Raw genomic sequence first — 20,136 nt, forward strand, 5'->3', positions numbered from 1 at the left:
TTCTCAGCTCTAAGGAATCCCCTACCGAGGCACTTGCTATACCCTCCTTGAAATTAAGGTAAAGCAGCCTCTCTGCTTATTATTTGAAAGGGACAGAGTAGCACATATGCTCTATTAAACAGATTTGACATTTTATGCACCCTCAGACAGAGAATGCTTTATCAAAGGAGGCCATCCTTTCCCTTTTACTAATTCTGGGAACAGAGTGAATTATTTCCCTATTAGGAAGCTTTATTCCTTTGTTCCACATAACCCCATCCTGTATGTAGGATCACAGGGAAGTACTGGGTAAATATCATCTTTGATGCTGCTCTTCTTTAACATAAACCCCTAAAGTCAAAGAATGACTTTAGGCAGTTAGCTTGGAGGCATGTTCAATGGTTATGCACATTTATTCCCACTCATCCTTTTGATCAACATGCAGCCTGTTTAACCCAAGCCAAAATTAGAGTAGGCATTTAATCTTCCCTAGGTTCATTATGAGGCATTGCATTATCAGAAGAAAAAAAACACAAAGAAGGTTTGAAATATCATATACCAGGAGAAAATATCCCATCGCCAGAGCCCCCTGGCCAGCCAATGATTTCTCTCATTTTCTTTAGCGTGACATATTCCAAAAGCACAAATACTGGAGCAATTTCATAGGTGAACCTGAAATGTAGTAATGGCCACATTTTATGTATGTAACTCAAAGAAAGACGTCACCATTTACAATATCTACAGAACCATTTCCCTATCCACAGCCTATGCTCACAAATGTTATGATCATAACCTTCAGCAGAAAGAAAAGAAATATCTTCCAAAAGTTTGCTTATTTTTCTATACCTCTAAAGTTAAGAGCTAACATTATGGGCAAAATGCAATATCATATTGAATATAAGCAACAGTGTAGAGAAACACCATTTAAAAGACAACACTTGGTCCCCATTCTTCCTTCACATTATACATCATTCTACACCCAAAATGCCAACAAAATCCCTTTTGTCTTTTACATTTTTTTGGTTTAGTTTTGATTGCATGGAAGGTGTTTCAGGACTATTTTCTATCAAGTTAGAATGAATGCTCTGAAATGCATATCACTATTTAAAGGGCTACTTAAGAATAAGAGATTTTAACCTAAGAGAGTAAAGATTATGGAGTCGCACTAATCATTCTGGATTACACTAAAACACATTCTGCTACTTACATGTTTGTGTTTGCTGTTGAAGTCAGCCAGTCCGCTGCTAATCCAACCATATCCAATCCAGTAGAAAGTTGATTGAAATATCTGGGATGGCCTGAATAAAACGGACTACTATAATGAGGATCATCTCCAGTGAAAACAAACGCCTCGCAAACACATGGTTTCTCTAGCTAAAGAATCTTGACGACCTCCAGTTGCAAGAAATCCATATTCATAAAACACACACACACAAATGAACATTTCCTCTCTTTTAGAGAAATGACTTGGGTTTTGGTATTTCCTAAAATACACTCTCAACATCTTCCTTCAAACATACCCATTAAAAAAATAAATGTGGTTTGCAATCTGGACACGGGTTCATTTCCTCCCACCTCCTTCAATAATATTTGCAAACTAAAAGTGCAATTGAAAAATAGGTCACCCCTTGTTTATACTCATGCTGCTAAAAATCTGTGTTTTTTTTTTTGTAGCTATTCTGAGAATCAGTCTTACCCTGACATCTGAGAAGCATGCCAACATTCATAATAATATCGGTGACAAATGGCTGATGATTACAGAAGACAGGGGAAAAGATGAGAAAATAGGACACTCTGCTGAATGGTTTGCCCTGGATTTGAAAGGTGATGATTGCCTAAAGAGGGCATGGACAAAACTCATACTTGTCAATTCTTCTCTGTCAGAATATTTGATAATAAACAGCAGAGTTCCCTCATAGTGATGATTTAAAATAAAGCCAAACACGGTCAAAATCCCTGTCTTGTCAACATGATACATGAAGATGCATTCAATGGCCTGATCAATTCATTAGCAAGGCTTATCTAATTAACTTCTGGATTTTTCTAAAACTCTCTCAAGGGGGTTGACATTTGAATACTCCTGAGGCTATTATTTAAAATTTCTCATTAGAATTCCATTTCCTTGTTTTGTCCCATATAAAAGCCTATCTATAATTTGATGATTTGCTTAGCAGCAAAAATTTGGGAAGATTAACAATTGTGGAAATAAAATCTGATAAAAAAGGTATCTGCCACCCACTGGACACCTGTCTGGAGCCTGGGGACGTGATAGTCTTTCATCACCATTCTGGACCAGACAAGATAAAGGAAGGCAATGCGAAAAGCAGGAACAAAAGTCAACACTCAGCTCATCTGCTGTGGCCTCTTATCAGCTTCAGGCATGTGGCTGGAGAATTAGACATTGAGGAAAGATAGGAGTTGGGATCCAGTGCAGTGAAAAAGGATTGGGATTTGATCATCTCTCGTTCATTCTCGGGCATTGTTTTCCCTCCCTCTGGCAGTGCACAGCTAATGCCCCTCTATCTTTCTGCTTTTTACAAGGCCCTCTCACGCTGACCCCCTCCTTTGTTACTGCCGCTGCTGTCTTCAACAGCCCTCCACTCCTCTCTGCCTCATTGACTCCCCATTTCATTACCGATCACAGCCAACTCAGAGCTGCCTTCTCCCTCCTGATGCCCCTTCAGTTCTCTTTCCCTGTTTCTCCTGTAAGTGAGGAAATCACTAAGGATTAGCGCATCTCTCCATTCATCTACTCTCCCAATTCATAGGCATTTCTGCATGACTCTGGCATCTATCAGCACACACGATTTAACTCTGTTGAAACTTGAGTATGAAAAACTCTGCTTAAAGGCGAGTGGGGTTCCAGGTGCCTGGCCGACTGGACCTGACAAGGCAGATGGGCCCTGAGAGTCCCCTTTGGTAGACTGTGAAGACACCTTGGATGCTTCAAATGATGAGTCTTCCTTAATCTACCTTTTTAAAAACCTTGCTCTGTCCTTTCACCTGAATCTCTCCTGCCTAAGATTTTCATTCATTGATAATGATTAGCTCCTATGGCGGGAGATCCTTTGATGGGTCAGAGCATGCCCTCTTGACTTACGCAGAAGTGACATCTGCTCTTTTCCTGACTCCAACACACTGCCTCATAGGGTTGCCCTGAAAATCCAGGCAGGGCCGTGCGAGAAAAAAGACCGTGAGAAAGAGACCTGCCTTGGAGCGGGTGCATTTCTTTAAAAACAGCACCCCTCCGCATCCATCTGCGACCCCGGCGGCGCCCGGGGCAACGGGGTGGCCAGCACGCCCGGAGCAATCCGGGATCCGCGGGTTTGAAATGCGGGATTGCGATGCTGGCGGCCGCGCGCGCCTCTGGCGTGCTCCCCCACCGCTGAGCAAATGAGCCTGGACAGATGCTCAGACGCTGAAAATACCGGCCCCAGGAGCCTCTGATCCCCCGGAATGGGCAATTGGGAAGGGCAAAAGTTTGGTCCAAACTGCTGTTTATGTACTGGCAACACGTTACACAAGAACGGTCTCGTTTATTGACATCCCAGTTCCTGTTATCTGATGGTTTGGTGAAAAGATTCAAGAAAATATTAACTACTCCCCCATCACTAGATCCTGCAAATGCCAACTATTTCAGAATTCTCTTTTCCCTGCAGTCTTCAGTTCCAATATTTCTTACGGAGGAATTTCAACAATACATGAAGACTCCATTTTAAAATATTTTCCCACTGCTCCTCTGGCCCCCTCCTCCTCTAAGCTCAGAGCACAAGTGGAAATCAGGGTAAGGAATCTCCGTAGAAACCAGGGGATAACATGTATCTTATAAACTAATCTTCCAAGGAGCACTAAAATGCCTGATGGTAGCAGGAATGAAAACTACTTTGACAGCTCCTAAATAGTACTAGTTGTCAAACCTGACAGTCGTAGTCTAAAAATCTTTAAATGACATTAAAAAGAGAAGATGACTGTTAATTCTCTGAAATGTCATTTTAAGGAGAAAGGCCAGAAGACTCTGAATAATATTGAGATATTGAATTATTGAAATGCCTTCCTCCGAAATCCAACTTAATCATATTTTTCATCTGAACTTTAAGTAAAATACATTCACTAGCATGCAGTTTCATAGGAATTATGGCAAAATCTAAGTATTGAATTGCTCATCTTTTCCTGACACTAAATGGAACATTGATAGACAGAACAATTACTTTCATTGACTTGTGAGTACCATTATCTTAACTCTTTAAACTGCTTTTCAAACACCAGCAGCTTTTAAAAATGGAAGTGTAAAACCGTTTTATAGATTCTTTTGGGTTTGGTAGCAATAAAGAATAATTGGTAGCAATTTACTATTAACATATTTAAATAGTGGATTAGGGGAATGGGTCAAATAAGGATGAATTGAGGGCAATATTCACATTTGCACCTACAGATGCATTAAAAGTTGAGGTGGAGGGGAGACGATTTTTCATGCTAAGTATAAGCATCAAATGGATTCTTTGTGAAAGTAAATTAAAGGTGATACCCAATCAGCTCTAAAAATCACACTCCATAGACTGCGTTTGAGGGAAGTCATCAAGTTAAATTTCTTTTCATATGTATCTGGTTCTAAATCTGTAGTCTCACAAAGGTGGAGCTGAATAAGACAGCAAATCAATTTCTCTAGGCTCCAATATGCATACCTTTCCTCACCGTTGACATAAGGCATTTGCAAAACAACTAAAAGTACTTAAAATTTAAGTTGTCTTTGATTAGAATGATACTGATAATTCATCAATAAAAATTTATCATATGAAAAGATGAAGCTACTGTGATAAAGTGCATGACCTGGTTTACATTTTTATTTTAATCTTTTTAAAGCAGCATATTAATTTAAATCCACAAATTGTTTTTTTCCCCCAGAAATTTCACTTCTTTTTATTTTTATCTCTTTAATGAAGTGCCCTGCCTCTGGGTATAGGAATGATTAGAAACAATGAAGAAGATGAAGAGGTAATCAGGAACTGGGCAGAAATGAATAACTGACTCTGTAGATAAAATGAAAGGTTAGAATGTAACCAGATAAATATTGCACTCTGGGACTCTCATATGGATAAGGTATGAAGAATACTGGGGAAAACCAGTATTTAAACCACAAAATACATTTTTAAAAACATGCCCCTAAGGAAAGCCATTCTTGCCCTTTTTTGCTCTGTCTTACCTCCACAATGTCTGCGAAGGACACACGTCTGTAACGTGGCTGGGGTGCTAAGCTAGCCTTTGTGAATCTTATATTTTCTTTTTTACATTTCTTTAAAACCAGTAGGAAACATACAATTCTAATTTGAGGTCTTAGCCATTTGAGACAATGCCAAAATACAACTGTCTGACTTCATGATGGTGCGAGAATGCTCAGTCCAGTTTCTGACCGTTTTTGTGCCAAGGAGACCATCAGCAGGCACAATGGGATTCGGGCTTTTGTTTGAATCATGCTTTTTGAGCTTTAATTTCCATATTCCCCCTTTCTTCATTTTGGATCGCTTTTACTGGCCTCTGTTGACAATGGGCTGCTTCCACACTGGAAGTTAATCTCCATGGCCATATGCATATACTCAGATGCATGTACACATACTTAGATACATGTACTTAGCCCCTCATCTTACCAATTTCAGCAGCATCAACAGCAAGGTTAGAAGGTGCTTTTTGCATTTAATCATTCTGATAATAACTATTTTTAAAATGATGGAAAACATGCAATTTTGAAAATATCAGTAATTCCATAAAATAGAAAATTTTATAGAAAACATAAAAACTGTAAAAGAAAAAAGACTTTTATCATTTTTGATTGAACAGTACCTGTTTTAATGGCATATTTTAGAGTTGTTCGGCAATTCATCAAAATTTCCTCCAAATTTTGTGGTTGGTCTGCTAATTCCCAGTTATACTCTTGAAGAAGCTCATTTGGGTAATGGAAATCAATCACTTTGGTTGATCTATCGAAACTTTTCACCACGTACTGAAGCAAAATATCCACAACATCTTGCAGAAATGCCAATGTGGGCCTTTCTCCATCACAAGCAGGCAGCAGGTCTAAGGAATGGGATTAAAATACCACATTTAAATTTTACTATGAAAATATTCCAACAAGATTTTGATCAGGCAATTTCTCTCGGAACGGTGAGATTTTATGTGTGAATAACAGCTTTTGGAACTGCGGGCCATTTTCTCTAAAGGGGAGATATTTTTCAAAGGAGATAAATGAGAAAAATGACGACTCCCTCCAACTAATTCTTGCATTTCCAATGATTTTTTGTTTTTTAGAAAGAGCGTGTGCATCTATTCATCTATGCCATAAGGGTTCGTCTTAAACGTTATTCTCAGTAAGCCATCATAACTGTTTATGGAAACAAGGCATATCAGAAATGTTTGAGGAATGCCTTCGGGCTAACCAGGCAAAATGGAACATGTAACATTAGGATCTCCGGCCTGCTGTTTCCAAAATCAGTGTGCGTGTGTGCACGCGTGCGTGTGTGCACGCGTGCGTGTCTGGGTGACTGAGTGTGTTAACGCTCTGAGGCAAACCTTCGTGCACGGGTCTCACAGGACCAGAATGGTTCTTTCGCGAAACCGCGGCTACAAATGACCCTCAAAAGCTGAAGACATAAAAGTCTCAGCATTCCTGCATTGGTCGGCGGGAGGTCTGAAATCCGCGTTCTACTGGAGCCCGGGCGGCCGTGGTCAGCCGACGGCGAGCCCGGGCGCCAGCTGCCTGCCAGGACCGCGCTCAGATCGCAGCGCGATGCCCGGAAGACGCCTAGGCAGACCGGCATCGGCGCGTGCAAGGCCGGCTTCAGACCGGGAAGCCGCTGGGGATCAGCCTGCCCCGGCAGGCCCACCTCCTCCTGCCACCTCGGCGCCGGGGCTCGGGTGTCCCCGAGGGGATGGCCGGGCGCAGTGGTGGGGGCGGGGCAGGGGGCTGGGCGCGCGGGGCTGGCAGGGCGCACTTACCTGTTGCATGCAGAAATGCGTAGTTGACCTTGGCTTTGGGGCAGCTGCAGGGCTTCTGGTCGCAGGCGCAGGCGGCCTTCGGCGCGCCGGTTCGCGGGGACTCTATGCCGCCGCTATCTGCAGGCTTCTCCGCGTCGCCATAGAGCAGGGCTAGGCAAGGACACAGAGCGCCGGTCGCTGTCAGCCGCTCGCCAGGCCCGGCCTCTCAGCCCCGCCTGGTTCTTGCCAACAGAGCCCAACTCGCCGGTGGTGCTACCCGAGGTGAGAAGGCGCTTGGACCGCGCGCCCCGGGGTGCCCCGCCCGCCTTACCCCGGGAGCTGGCACTCACCACACAGCTTGTTTCCGATGCCGCCCGTGAACTTTTGCGCCACCTGGCACCAGGCTCTGGCTGGAGGAGAAAGACAAGCAACAGCGAGGCAGAAAGAGAAGAGCAGACGGATGCGTGACATTTTGTCCTATTTGAACGACATCAGTAGGTCCGGGTCCCGGTAGGGGCCACCTCCCTCCCCTGCGTCCGTCCGAGGCTGGGCGCCGCGGGCAGGCGCGGGATGTGCTCGGGAGCCTGGCCGCCAAGACCCCCTCGGCTCCGGGACTTGCTCGGGGACAAGGAGAAACTCACCCCGGGGCCCTTTGCACTTGCCTTCCAGTTGCCAATCGGTTCAGACAAATTCCCCTCGCCGCCTTGCTCGGGCGTTTTCTAGACACCAAGGCTGCGCTTTCCTCGCAGATTCTCCTTCCAGAGCAAGCGTTCTCTCCCCTTCCTTGTTTTTCTTTACCCTATGCGCACCCCGTCCCTCCCCAGCGTCCCGATACCAAGAATGTGGCAGCACCCTTCGCCCTTGGATTTCGGGGTCTGGGAGATGCCGCCGTCTTTGGGGGGCTTTCACTTCAGCCACAAGGGCCCAAGGGAAAGGAGGCTGCCCGGCCTCGGTTTCTTGGACCGTCAAGGACCAACCTCGAGAGCAGTGAAGCGTCGGAAGAAGTTTCCTGCTGCAGGTGGAAAACCCTCCTTCGTTTTAACCCCAGTTCCGCAAACCTTAGTGCCCCACAAAGCACACGCAGCAGAATCCAGGTTCCTACCTGTACCGGGGTTCTCAGGATCCCCCGAGCCATCTTCAGACCCGAAGGACCAAAACCCGGAGCCGGGAGATGCCATCTGCGCGGCGATACTGGAGCAGGTCGCCTCTGAGTGTGAAGTGCCGGCGAGCTGCCCGGGCTCGGCCCTGCGCGTGCGTGCGCGTGTGGCGGGAGGAGGGCACCGCGCGGCGCAGGATGGGTGTCACACTGGGACAGGAAACGTGGTGTCTGCGTGTGCGCGCTCGTGTGTGGCGGGGTTAGGGCTTAGAGACGTGGCATCGCTCTGGCAGCCCTGGAGGCGAGGGGATCAAAAGGGAAGGGGGGCAAAGAGTCCCTGAATTCTGGAGATGGGAAAGCGCGGAGTGTCGGAGAGATTTTGAGCCCGGGAGAGCCCAGTAGGGACTGGCGAGAGGGCGGCAGAGAGAAAAAAACGGGAGGGTGCAAGGCAGACAGGGTGCGTGAGCAGGAGTCAAAGCGAGGGGGCGGGAGGCGCGCAGGCCGCGCCGGAGAAGAGTCGCGCGTGGTTGCACCGCCCGCCCCGGAGGTCCTGGCGCTGTCCATGGTGCTAACGCGGCCGGCTGCGCGCGGCTAAGGCTCCCGAAACGCCAGACTAGAGGCCTCGGTGCGGCGGGAAGGGGGCCGAGTTCCACGCAGGCATCGATCTGCTTATTGTTTGAGGTTTGTCTCCCGTTGTGGAGAAGCGCACACGGGTCCCGCGCCGCCTTTCTCCAGGCGGGTGCCGAGGTCTCTGCGACCTCCAGAGACTGGTTCTCTGGGCCAGAACCAAGAGCCGTTCCCCAGCTTGGGGAGGGCACGGTGGGGAAAGGGAGTCTAGGGCGCTGATGGGCTCATTTCAGCTCCTTAGTAGAGCCTAGTGCCTGCCTACTGAGCCGCGCGGTCCCCCCGGGCGCACCATTCCTGCGCAGCGGAGCGCGCGGTCGCGGGACCTACAGTCCGGGTTCTGACTGACAGCTGGGAAGAAGCACTGCTGATTGAGGCAATTAAAATCCACGCTGGAGTCTATCACCGAGGACCTCAGGCTGGGGAAAAGAATAAAACAAATGGAAACTTCTTGGAAGGGGGAGGGGAGAGCGGTCGAGCTCGTAGGACTGATGGCCCATGGGGGATGGGATGAAGTCATCTGGTGACCTTGGCCCGCCGAAGCATGGAGGGGTCCGCTGCTGACGTGTGACAGCGAATCGGTCTGAGCGTGGGAGGCGTGCACAGGGTTTCCAGCTAAGCAATCTGGGCTTTCCCTCTCCGAGGCAGAAGGAAGGCATGGCCTGCAGGGCTCGCGCTTTAGGGGGCCTCTGACCAATAATTGTCCCCCTCCCAAAGGAGAACCTTCACGGTAAAGGGGGACGGAGAGGGGACAGTGATTCTTCTATTTCTGACCGCCAGGTGGAAAGGGGGAGAGAGTCGGAGCCTCTCTCGACACTTACGGTTTCCTTTCTCTAAAGTCATTTTAACAAAGGGAGGAGGACTTGAGAATTTTGGGGCCCCGTGAGTTCGCCTTGCTGACTCTCTGCCTGTGAGACCGTCGTCAAGCACACCTTGTCTGTCCTGGGCTCGTGGGGAGAAGGCGAGAAGGACCCGAACGCGAAAGGGGGGCTCCCAGCCTCCCGCGGCGTCCGCCTACCCGGCGCTCAGGGCAGCGCCTGCCATCTCCACGGTGGTCCCAGGCCGCGCTTTCTCAGAAATGCCGAACGGGCACCGAAGCTGCGGTGGAAGCAGAGACCCGCAGGTCTTTGCCACCAGCCCTCGACCCTTGCTTCCTAGAGGCATCACAGACCCTTGGGTGGCACGCGGGGGCCTGGTCAACTCTCTCTATAAGGCGTTGTCTTCTTCCCAGGAGAGCCCGAGGATCCGCACGGCGGCCGTCGGAAGGCATTGGACGGAACGCGCGGGCTTGGTCTAGTCCATGGCGCAGCGTCCAGGGGCCTCTCCGAGCAGGCTCCGGGCGTGCAGAGGGCCCAAACCTGGACTCAGATCGGCCTCTCTTCCCCGCCCCCAGCGCTCCAGTGTAAAACAGGTGATAATTCCAGGGTTGTAAAGATTTCGTGGCTGGGCCGTCTACACCCCGCGCAGGGCAGCTCCGCAGCTCTCGCTCCAGCATCTCAGACACGAATCAGAGAGGGCTGTTCTTTGTTTAAATCCACACCAAGTCTTGTTTCGCTTCAAGCCTGCAAGCTGTGGTTGCAGAACTTTCCTGCTTATGGATGAGCGTTCGTGAAGACAGACATTCTTAAAAACAAGCGTTAAAAAACACGCAAATCCCCCCAGGTAGAAACTGATTAAAACAAGAGAAAATCCCAACACCTGAATTTAATTTTTATTTTTAGCGCAGTGACTTCAAATGCCACTAAATCCCGCAGCTTTGCAGAACTTTGAGTCTAATGGTGGTATTTCCAGTTTTTATTTAAACACCCTACTTCAGAGCTAGACGGGGACCTGATTTGTCCCTCCTAAACGCCGTGCCTCCCAAGAGGGCAATTTGCTTTATAAAGACTTTGATTTCGCAAAAAGAGCCACCCCTTACCCCTCTGGCTCCGAGTTGGAGATAACAAAACAGCTCCGGGAAGTAATAATTACAGTCATTAGTTCACAAAGGAGGCTGCCACTGAGTGGGGAGGGGAGGCGGGCCCGCGTCGGGGAAAAGCTTTCGAAGGCTCTTCCTCGATGGAGCGGAGAGACCCAGGCTGCGGGGGCGTCACCTTGAGCGGTTTCCTCGGGTGAATAACGCTTGGCGGTGGTTTACGCGAGATCGCGCCACAGCCCCGCCAAAGGAGCGGGGGGCGGGGAGGGGGTAGTATGAGCTTTTCCCTATGTCCTTCCAGGACTTCAGTGTCGAAAGACAGAGAACGAAGGGTTGAGGAAGGAAAGAAACAAGTACAAAAGGAAAACAAAAGCATTTCTCCATTTCACCAAGCATTTACCATTCTTGTCTCCAGCCGCATTTGAAAAAGCCGAGATTTTGGGGCTTTTTAGTTGTTGTCCAGCAACACAAGCCTTGTCGCCAGGGCTCTGGTCCGCAGTTGCCACCCGGGAAGCCTGGATGGAAGAATATTTCTGGGAGAGAAGAGGGGCTCGACTTGTTTTCTCCGGAGGGCCGCCTGGTGATGGTGGATAGGTGGGCAAGGGCGGAGGGGGCCGGGCCCTCCGGGTCTGTGTGCCTGGGCCCGCCCCTGCCCTTGGTGCGCGCCGCCTTTCCCCTCCCTAACTCCCCTCCCAGCCTGGGGCAGGGGAAAGCGCGGGGCCTGCAGCGCGCGCGGACTCGGGTTCCGCCGAATCCCGGGTCCTCGTTTGTAAAATGAAGAGGTCGGACGAGTCACCTCCGGGGACCCTTTAGTGCCAACTCTTGAGGCGGGAGAAAACTGCGCGACAAACCCACCACGCGGCTGTATGCGCCCCACTCGAGCCTCGAACCCGTCCCTAGCGCTCTCGGACCCGGGCCATGGGTGGGAGACGAAGGCACCGCCAGAAGCCACAAGCCGCGTTCCAACCAGAACCCACGGCCCAGTTCACACCTCAGCAGAACACCGCGCCACCTGCCCCTGCCCTCCCAGGCCGCGTACACGCGAAGGGTTTCAGGTCACAGAAGAACTTAACTCGATTCAAAAAATAAGGTGTAGGCAACTGATGAAAGCGCCCCCTCCCCACTTTAAATACACCTGAATTTGGAGGAGCAGAGATTGCTCCATCCTGCAGACTAGACGAACAAAGAGCAGACTCAGTTCAGTGGAGGGAAGTCTAGGAAGGCAGGAGCTACGCTGGGGCTGCGGGGGTGAGAAACCCCGGGGAACTTAAAGATTTTTCCGGGGGCTGCGTTTGTGTCGCAAACCTCGGGTTTGAACTTAGGTTGCATGTTTTTTTGGGTCGATGGAGGAAGGGGTTCGCTGATGGAGAGGGAGGGAACCTCCACCACCCCCACCCCCCGCATGCAGCCTCTACACCTCCAGACAGCAGGCGTCCGGCCCAAAGGGGAGCACCGCAGGCCGCCCGCAGGCCACAGACTTTCCAAGGCACTTTATTTAGTAAATTTAAAAACCAAGGGAAGAGAAAACCCTCACCCCGCCCCCCGCCCCGCCCCGCTTTGTTCCCCTAGATATCGCCGGCCCGCGTGTGTCCCGCAGGCCTGGGAGAGACGTTTCCAAGAAAGGGCAAATATTTGAAATCACCCCAAACCAGAAAAGGGGTCGGCGAGAGCTCAGTCGGGACCATCAGAACAAACTAGAGACCCAAGAGGTACGTTAGGGCGCGGGGGACAGGGACGCCCCGATGGCGCGCTGGCCGGGCTAGCCAGAGTGGAGAGAGGGCGGGAATGCGGGGAGGCTTCCCAAGGGCCTCCCCCCACCCCCCGCCCGTTGTCCTCCTTCGGGACTCCAAAGGCTGGGCCAGGCCCTCGGGGGGGCGAGCACAGCGGGGCAGTCCTTGCAGAGGTCTGGGCGGCGACTTTAGCGCCTCGTGGTGTCCGCGCCCAAGTGCGCGTCCCTTTGGCCTGCTGCCCCGCGGGCTCGGGGCACGTTCCGCCAGCGGCCCGGCCCAGGACACGCCGTGGCGGGGCTAGAGCTGAGGGACGAGGCGCCGGCGCTGGGAGGTTTTGCGCAGCAGTCTCCTGTAGTCGTAGGGGCTGGCTGCCGGCCCGTTCTCCTCCTCTCCGGGGCTCTCCGCCGCTTGGGACCTGCGAGCAAGAACGCGCGTCAGGGGCGCCACCGAGCGCAGCGCACCCCCCCGCCCACCCCGAGCTAGAGCGGTCCTCTAACCCACACCGCTCCCCACCCCCGCCGATGGCCTCGTGTATCTGGGGTCTCTCCTCAGCAGGTTTTGAAACTCCTCCTAGCTGAGGCTAGGAGGCTCTAGCGGGGCTGAGGGGTCCAGTTTGCATTTCTCCAGGTGACTTCGTGTTCAGATGAGAGCTAAGGAAACTCCAAGAGATGTGGTTCAGAAAGGGGAGCTTCGTTTGTCTTCATCTAACTAAATCAACAAAGAAATACTTCTTTTTAAAAAGACCTTAAAATTTAAACACATTTTGGTCAAATAGGAAAAACCATTTTACTTTATGAAAACTGCTCAAACGTTTCTTAAAAATGCTTCCCCCACATCTGACCAACCACCCTTTAGAGATGCAGGAAGTATTGGCCCTGGTGTTTTCAATGAGGCTTCTGGCCAATTTTCCTGAACCCCACTTCTGGTAAGCCCTGCCCATGTTTACCTAGAGATTCTGTAGCTGGCTTGGGGGAGGAGGGTGTGCCCTGAAATGCAGCTACATAGATTTTTTTTCGTTCATTTATTCACAGAGCACCTACTAAGTGCCAGTTACCACTCTAAGCAATGGTCCTTGCGTTCACTGCATCTATAGTCTAGTGTGAGAGGGGACCAGGTTGTGATAGGGGTCATAAGGAAAACTAAAACAGGGTCACTGGCAAAGAGTGATGGTGTGTGTGAGCATCTTTGTAGATGGTGGTCAGAAAAGGCTTCTCTGATAAAGTGACATTTGAGGATTGAACTGAAGGAAGAGCGGACTGAGCGCCATGCGGAATTCTTGGGGAAGGGCAGTCATGCTAGGATGATGGCCCAATCCATGTGAAGATCCTAAAACTAGACTGTGCATGTGTCCAGGAGCAGCACGGAGGCCAATGTGGCTGGAATGGAGACCTCCAGGACATGGGGGAGCATGGGAGGGCAAGAGCAACAGAGAGGAATAAGAAGATAAAATGGCAGGCAATTTAGGGCTTTGAGATCATCACAAGAACTTGAATTTCACATAGTGTGAGGGGAAATATTGGAGGGTTCTGAGCAGAGTGACCCATAAAACGATGTGGTTGTTTGTTAAGAGAAGTTAGCTCAAGACTAGCAGTGGCTTGGACTTTGCTTCTAGTGAAGGAAGTGAAAATTGGTCAGATTCTGGTCCTACTTGAAGTTAGCACCAAAAAGTTTGTTGATGATTAAATTTGGGTGTTGAGGATTGAATCATGCACACCATGAAGACAAATTCAAGTCTTAATCTGGAACCCTGTGGGTGTGAACCCATTTAGAAATAGGGCCTTAGAGAAATTATTAGTTAAAGTATGGATTCATTTCTGAAAAGGATCTTCAAAGATTCTGTTTATATGAAGCCAAATTGAATCAGAGTGGGCCTTCATCCATATGGCTGGAGTCTCTATAAGCAAAGGAAAAATTCTCATATAGTCAATGGACGCCAGAAATCAGCAGAAACCAGAGGAGCAGACCCAAGGAGAGAGAGCGTGCCATGTGACAGAGGACTAAGGAATGCCACAGATGTTGGGAGAAAGTCTGCCCTACTCTTTCTCATCTACAAAACTGTGAGATAATAATTTCCTCTTCTTTAAGCTAATCCATATGTGGAGTTTTACATAGCAGTCCTGGCAAACTAAGACATGGGGTGTCAAAGAGAAGAATCAGGAATGTTTCTAAGCTTTGGGCTTAAACAAGAGGGAGGATGGAGTTGCATTACTGAGATGCGGTAGACTGTAGGAGGAGCATATTTTTAAGGGAAGGGGATAAAGATTTTGATGTGGAGCATGGTAAATTGGGGACACTTAGAAGCATATGAATCGTATAGGATGCCATGAGATTGGATGGAATTATCCAGAGAGTGTTTTGATAAAGTTATGGATCAGTCCAGTGTTGGGAGATGAGGAGGAATCAGCAAAGGAGAATGGGAAGGAATGGCCCATGAGGTAGGAAAACTAAGCGAAGTTCTGTGTTTTAGGCCAATCAAGAAAGTTCCTGTTAGAAGTATGTTATCATATGCATTAAATGCTGCTGATAGTGTGAGATAAGGATTGAGACTAGATGATGGGAGATGGCAAAATGGTGGTTATTGGTGGCCTTTGAAGGAGCATTTCAGTGGGATGGTGGGAATGAAAATCTGACTAAAGTCATTCAAGAGAAAATGGGAAGAGAGGAAGTGGGAGGTAATATCACTTTTTCAAGTACTACACTTTTGCTATTTTGAAAAGCAGAAAATATAGGGGTGGTTTTGAAGGGGAGTGGGTCAAGGTTATTTTATTTTATGAGTCATATTGCATCATGTTCTTGAATTGTTGAGAATGATTCAGAAAAAAGAACAAATATTCAAGATGCAGAAAAGAGAGGGGACAATTGTAGGGCAATGCTCTTTGAGTAGATGGGAAGGACTCTGATCTAGGACACAAAGGGGAGGTTTGACCTTAGCTTGGAGTCCCGAGAAGCCATCCATAGTATCATGAGAGAAATACATGGGTAAGTGGTAGGAAAGTTCATAGACATGGTGTTGGGAGCATGTGTGTGTTCTCTGATTGCTATTGTTTTCTCAGTAATAGGAAAGAAGATCATGAACTGAAATGAGGAAGTTTGGGGATATTGGAGAGAGGAGGAAGTTTGAAAGAGTCAACTGTGAAAATTAGATAATGAATTTCTAGGAAAATGAAATAGTATTTTCAAGAGCTGCCTAAGCTTTATAGTCATACATTTTAAGTGAGATGGGGTTGGGTTTTTCTCTGGCCGTGCTCAGCTATATGGGTACAGGTATGGATTAAGTAGGAAGTTAGGTTTACCTAACATTGGGGTTTGTGAGCTGAAGATAACTAAGGGAGAAAGGGGCAAGGTCACTGAAGGCATATGCAAGGATTGAAAATGATGAAAGGAGATGGTTAGGATTCTGCCTGCAAATGGATTATGCCTTTACTTTGTTCTACTCTGAACTGCTGAATTCAAAAAACCAAACAGGCAAACAAACAAAAATGAAAATCCTTAGGAAAAGTCTTTCTGGGCATCTGAAACTCAGTGGATACATCACAGTGAAGGTCTTTACCTGCATTATCATTACATTATCTATGGGGCAGATCTTTCTCTTTTGAGTTAGTGACTTAAATTCTCATACACGTTCAACTTATTTCTGTTATAAGAATATTGAGTACCACTGTGTGCCATTATCTCTAATGATCTCTAATACCAACAACAGCACTGCAAGGGCTTAGATTCTTCTTGTCTTCAATCTGATGATGAGCAGACAGACTCACTGTAATGAGTACAGCTAGTAAGGAATGGGAGAAGAGGCAAACCGGGTCTATGGGACTCAAATCTCATGCTTGCTGTGCTATATCCCTTTGCCTCTTTTCCCTACATTTCTTTGCCTGGCTGTGTCCTAAAGGCTGAATCTCTCACTATTGACTTTGCTAGTTCTTATCTTAGGAGATGTGGAGGAGATATCAGTCTTCTGTTGCCCTTACTGACTACCTTCCACATACTTTTATTTATTTAAAATCCATGAAACACTCAATGTATCATCGCTGTTTTCTGTTCTCTGATTCCCAGACCTACTCACAACTTCCTCGGGTGACATCAGTATTTAGGTATATGTGTGTGTTCAATGATATTATTGAAAAAAAAATAAACGCAAACTGTGTATGTATATATATATATATATATATATATATATACATTTTTCTTCAATAACATCATCCAGCATATAGTTTAATTTTACATTTTGCCAATTGACCTCAAATGTTATTTATAAATGTTTTTCTGTTTTTTATTTTAAATCCAGGTTACTATCAAGTTTCACCCACTGCGTTTGGCTACTTTGTGTCTGAATCTTCCTTAGTTTAGAAAAATCTCCTCTTGAGTTACGTCATCCAGGTTTGCTTTATTATATATTAAATAAAATATTATAATTCCCTCTAGAGCCAAGCTCCTTGGATATAAAGGCCAAGCCCCTTGGATATAAGGGCCAAGCCTTATGCATCCTTGCCTCCATCCATTTCCCCCAAGTGTTCAGCATGCTGCTTTGCACAGGGAGGTAATATGGAATGGTGGTTAAGGTAATGGACTCTAAACTCAGAAAAGCCAGTGTCCAAATTCTGGTTTCATCACTTACTACCTCACTGACTATTGGTAGTCAATATAGACCCAGCTTCCTCATCTATAAAATGGGGACAATAATAGTAACTGCTTCACAAGCAGAGATAATAGCACAGTGCCTAGCACAAGGCAAGGACTCAAAGATGTCCTCGTAGCATAGTTATTACGGTGGACACTGAGTCAACAACCACGTTCTCCATGGGAACAGCAGGTGGCATTTTAGGGATGGAATGCTTTCATATCATATGTGTGCCTGTTGGTAGGAGAGTTTACTGGAGAGAGACCAGGCTGGGTTGTAGGAATGGGAAGCAGATAAGTCAGTGAAAAGCAATTTGTGCATGGAACAAAAAAAACTTGGATTTTGGTTCACCAACTCAATGCATGATCTTGGGCAAGCCACCTAATCTTTCTGGCACTTGGTGTTCTCATATATAGAACTCAGGTTAGACTAGAATACCTCTAAGCTCTACCACGTTACAATTCTTGATTCCTGACTCCTTCTTTTGGGAGTTGAGGCAGATTCTGGAAAAGCAAATAAAGATGACAATAGCCACCATTTATGGAGGACCTCCTCCATGCCCCATGTAGAGTTGTGGTGTGAAGAGCTCCACCTACATCATTTCATTTGGTCTTTACAACAACATGGTGAGGCTGTTATCGGTAAATCCTTTTAGATGTGGAAGCAGAGACTTAGAGAGGTCAAGGAACATGAGCAGGTCCCTCAAATACTGAGAGTCAGGCAGAATCAGGATCCAAATCTCAGACTTCCTGACCCTAAAACCTCTTCACTAAACCACCATGTCACCTTCCAAAGGAGACTGGCGAGGCGGTCCCAGGGACCCCAGGATTTTAGATAACCAGCTTCATTGCCTGTCCTTGCTCCCATTTCTTATCATCTATGTTTGTCTTACCCTCAGTTTCAAAACTTCCCAAACATTTGTTACGGAAAAAATTCCCTAAGTAGTAAATAAGCTTCAAATGATTTAAGTTACTTATTCAATGTCAAGCAGAGTCTGCGGCAAGGTGAGACATCAAATCCCTAACACCTATTTATTTGTGAAACTTTCTCCCCAATATTTTTTGGTCTAACATCACTGACTCTGAGAAATTATATAAGTGAGAAACTAAAAAGTGATTAAAATTATGTTGGCCAGAGTTTGAACTTAGATTTTGGATTTGTTTTATTGCTTATAATTATGATGTCCATATAATTTATCATCTAAACTGAGGTATGTTTGAAAATAAAAGCCATGCTAGTACTAATTACACCAAAATGCAGGTATAAACTGGGACAAATTGGGATGTCTGACTACCCTTTCATAATACTTATGATTTCACTTTGTAAGCTATATTGCAATCATAAGAAGTAATATTTGGTAAGAATGCTTTGTCATCAACCCACACAGAAAATAAGATTGCTTAAGTAATGGAATTGTGAGTATAAAATTGAAGATGCTGTATTGTAAGACATAGTTTATTACCTGTCTTCAGCCTTGAAACATTGATTCTGGAGTTCTCCCTGTGGTCTTTGTTCTCTTAAACCAGGGTTGCATTCCTTTGGTCCAGAATGACTGGGTGAAAATTCCTTATAATAGAAATCTTCCAAATCTAATAATTTTCCCTGACTGTAAAGGGAAACACAACACAACATCGATATAATTTTCTGGACACTTAAACTTATAGGACACTTCTTTTTCTCTTTGCAAACATTTATAATAATTTAGGAGTAAAACATATATGTTGACAGAAATGGAAGAAGTCTTGAAATGTACACAAACAGTATGTACCATAAGTTAAACAGAAGAACAAAACCCTCCTCTCTTACCTCAAAGGGAACATTAGCTCCTGGTTCTTTGGCATTGAACTTGACATACAACAACAGTAGTTATTAGTATAGCCAATGATTGTAGAGTTCCAGCTTGGCCAGTCTTGACAAGGGTTCAAAATTGAGCCCCTGGGGATAGTATCAGAAAAGCTTGCCTTTATGTGCTAGCACCCACAACATTTTCAAATGTTGTCAGCTGTCTGTACATTGATGCACATGACATTTCATGATCTTGACTGGTTTCCTTCATGAGGAACTTTTTGTGCTTCCCCACCCCTTAGGTCTTCAGGGGATTTGTGTGTGTGTGTGTGTGTGTGTGTGTGTGTGTGTGTGTGTATGTGTGTGTGCTAGAGTTTAATTTCTCTGCACATCCTACACACAAGGGTGGATCATCAGTTAGTTTTAATTCTTGATATCTACTCAGGCTATACTTAGGGTTCTTGAGGTGCTCAATACCTTGCTCGATGGGACTTCATACAACATAAACAGGTGTGGGGAACCACCACATGTTACAGTGCTTCTAGGGAAAAATGCTTCTTACGTTACAGGTACCAATTCATAAATGAATTTTCAGAATGCCACCATTTCATATGGCACCTCTGTGAACACTCATACTTAATCGAACACTTTCATTGCTGTTAGCACTGTCTGAAAATTGGTTGATAAGATTGTTGATTAAAATAGTAGCATAACATTAAACGGGAAAAATGTTTAATGAACGGAAATATCTCAGGAAAGGGGGAATGCTGTGAATTCACTGGTATCTGATCAACTAGAAACCTCTCTTATTCTATACTCTCTAATTCTAAAAGGTGGTGATGAAAGCTTCAGCAATAGATGTGACAGCTACTGGGACCGAGCAACGCAGGCATTTGCCCGTGTTATATGATTTATCCTTAACGTACTGCTCTTTTGCGGATGGCAAAACCAAGGCTGAGAGAGACAGAGGGGTCCTTGCTGCAGGTCCTATATAGACCTGCAAGGGGAGGACCCAGGCCTGCGGAGCCCAAAGTCTGTGTTCTCTCTTCACCACACCAGCTCCCTGGATCCAGGCAGGAATTTAACCTTTGGCACTCAGCCCATCACTGCTTTTTACTATTCAGTTGCTTTATATTCCTATTTTTATTGTAACATACAATCTCTGGAATAGGTTGTTATTCTTAGTGCAAATTCTTATAATAAATAAACCCTGGCAAAGGTGTAGATGGGGCAGGAGGGGGGTTTTAGTGTGTACTGATCTGACCCCAAGCAAGACCTGAAATGCTAATTATTTGGAGGAAGATGTGACATGAGAGATTTTTCTTGCAATTTAACTATTTTGTTACAAAAGAAGGACCCGTATACAACATTCTTGTTCTGAAGGTTTTCCTATGGCACCATCAATTTAAAATGTTTTCCTAGA

The 20,136-nt window shown here is 46.6% G+C and overlaps 2 protein-coding genes across 2 annotated transcripts in view; both read right to left on the minus strand.

The window, feature by feature from the left end:
* The window catches only part of GAD2 (glutamate decarboxylase 2), a 68,904-nt gene extending 60,781 nt beyond the window's left edge, over nucleotides 1–8,123 (minus strand). The window contains exons 1-6 of the mRNA XM_077153490.1: nucleotides 8,048–8,123; nucleotides 7,296–7,355; nucleotides 6,967–7,116; nucleotides 5,815–6,048; nucleotides 1,187–1,277; nucleotides 539–651 (exon numbers count right to left, since the gene is read on the minus strand). Coding sequence (XP_077009605.1) covers nucleotides 539–651; nucleotides 1,187–1,277; nucleotides 5,815–6,048; nucleotides 6,967–7,116; nucleotides 7,296–7,355; nucleotides 8,048–8,123 — 724 coding nt within the window. The remainder of the gene's footprint in view (nucleotides 1–538; nucleotides 652–1,186; nucleotides 1,278–5,814; nucleotides 6,049–6,966; nucleotides 7,117–7,295; nucleotides 7,356–8,047) is intronic.
* A 3,963-nt stretch (nucleotides 8,124–12,086) lies between these two features.
* The window catches only part of MYO3A (myosin IIIA), a 241,079-nt gene continuing 233,029 nt past the window's right edge, over nucleotides 12,087–20,136 (minus strand). The window contains exons 32-33 of the mRNA XM_077153504.1: nucleotides 18,391–18,534; nucleotides 12,087–12,725 (exon numbers count right to left, since the gene is read on the minus strand). Coding sequence (XP_077009619.1) covers nucleotides 12,608–12,725; nucleotides 18,391–18,534 — 262 coding nt within the window. The 3' untranslated portion in view covers nucleotides 12,087–12,607. The remainder of the gene's footprint in view (nucleotides 12,726–18,390; nucleotides 18,535–20,136) is intronic.

This window comes from Tamandua tetradactyla, chromosome 1, assembly GCF_023851605.1.
Source record: "Tamandua tetradactyla isolate mTamTet1 chromosome 1, mTamTet1.pri, whole genome shotgun sequence".
NCBI lineage: Eukaryota > Metazoa > Chordata > Mammalia > Pilosa > Myrmecophagidae > Tamandua > Tamandua tetradactyla.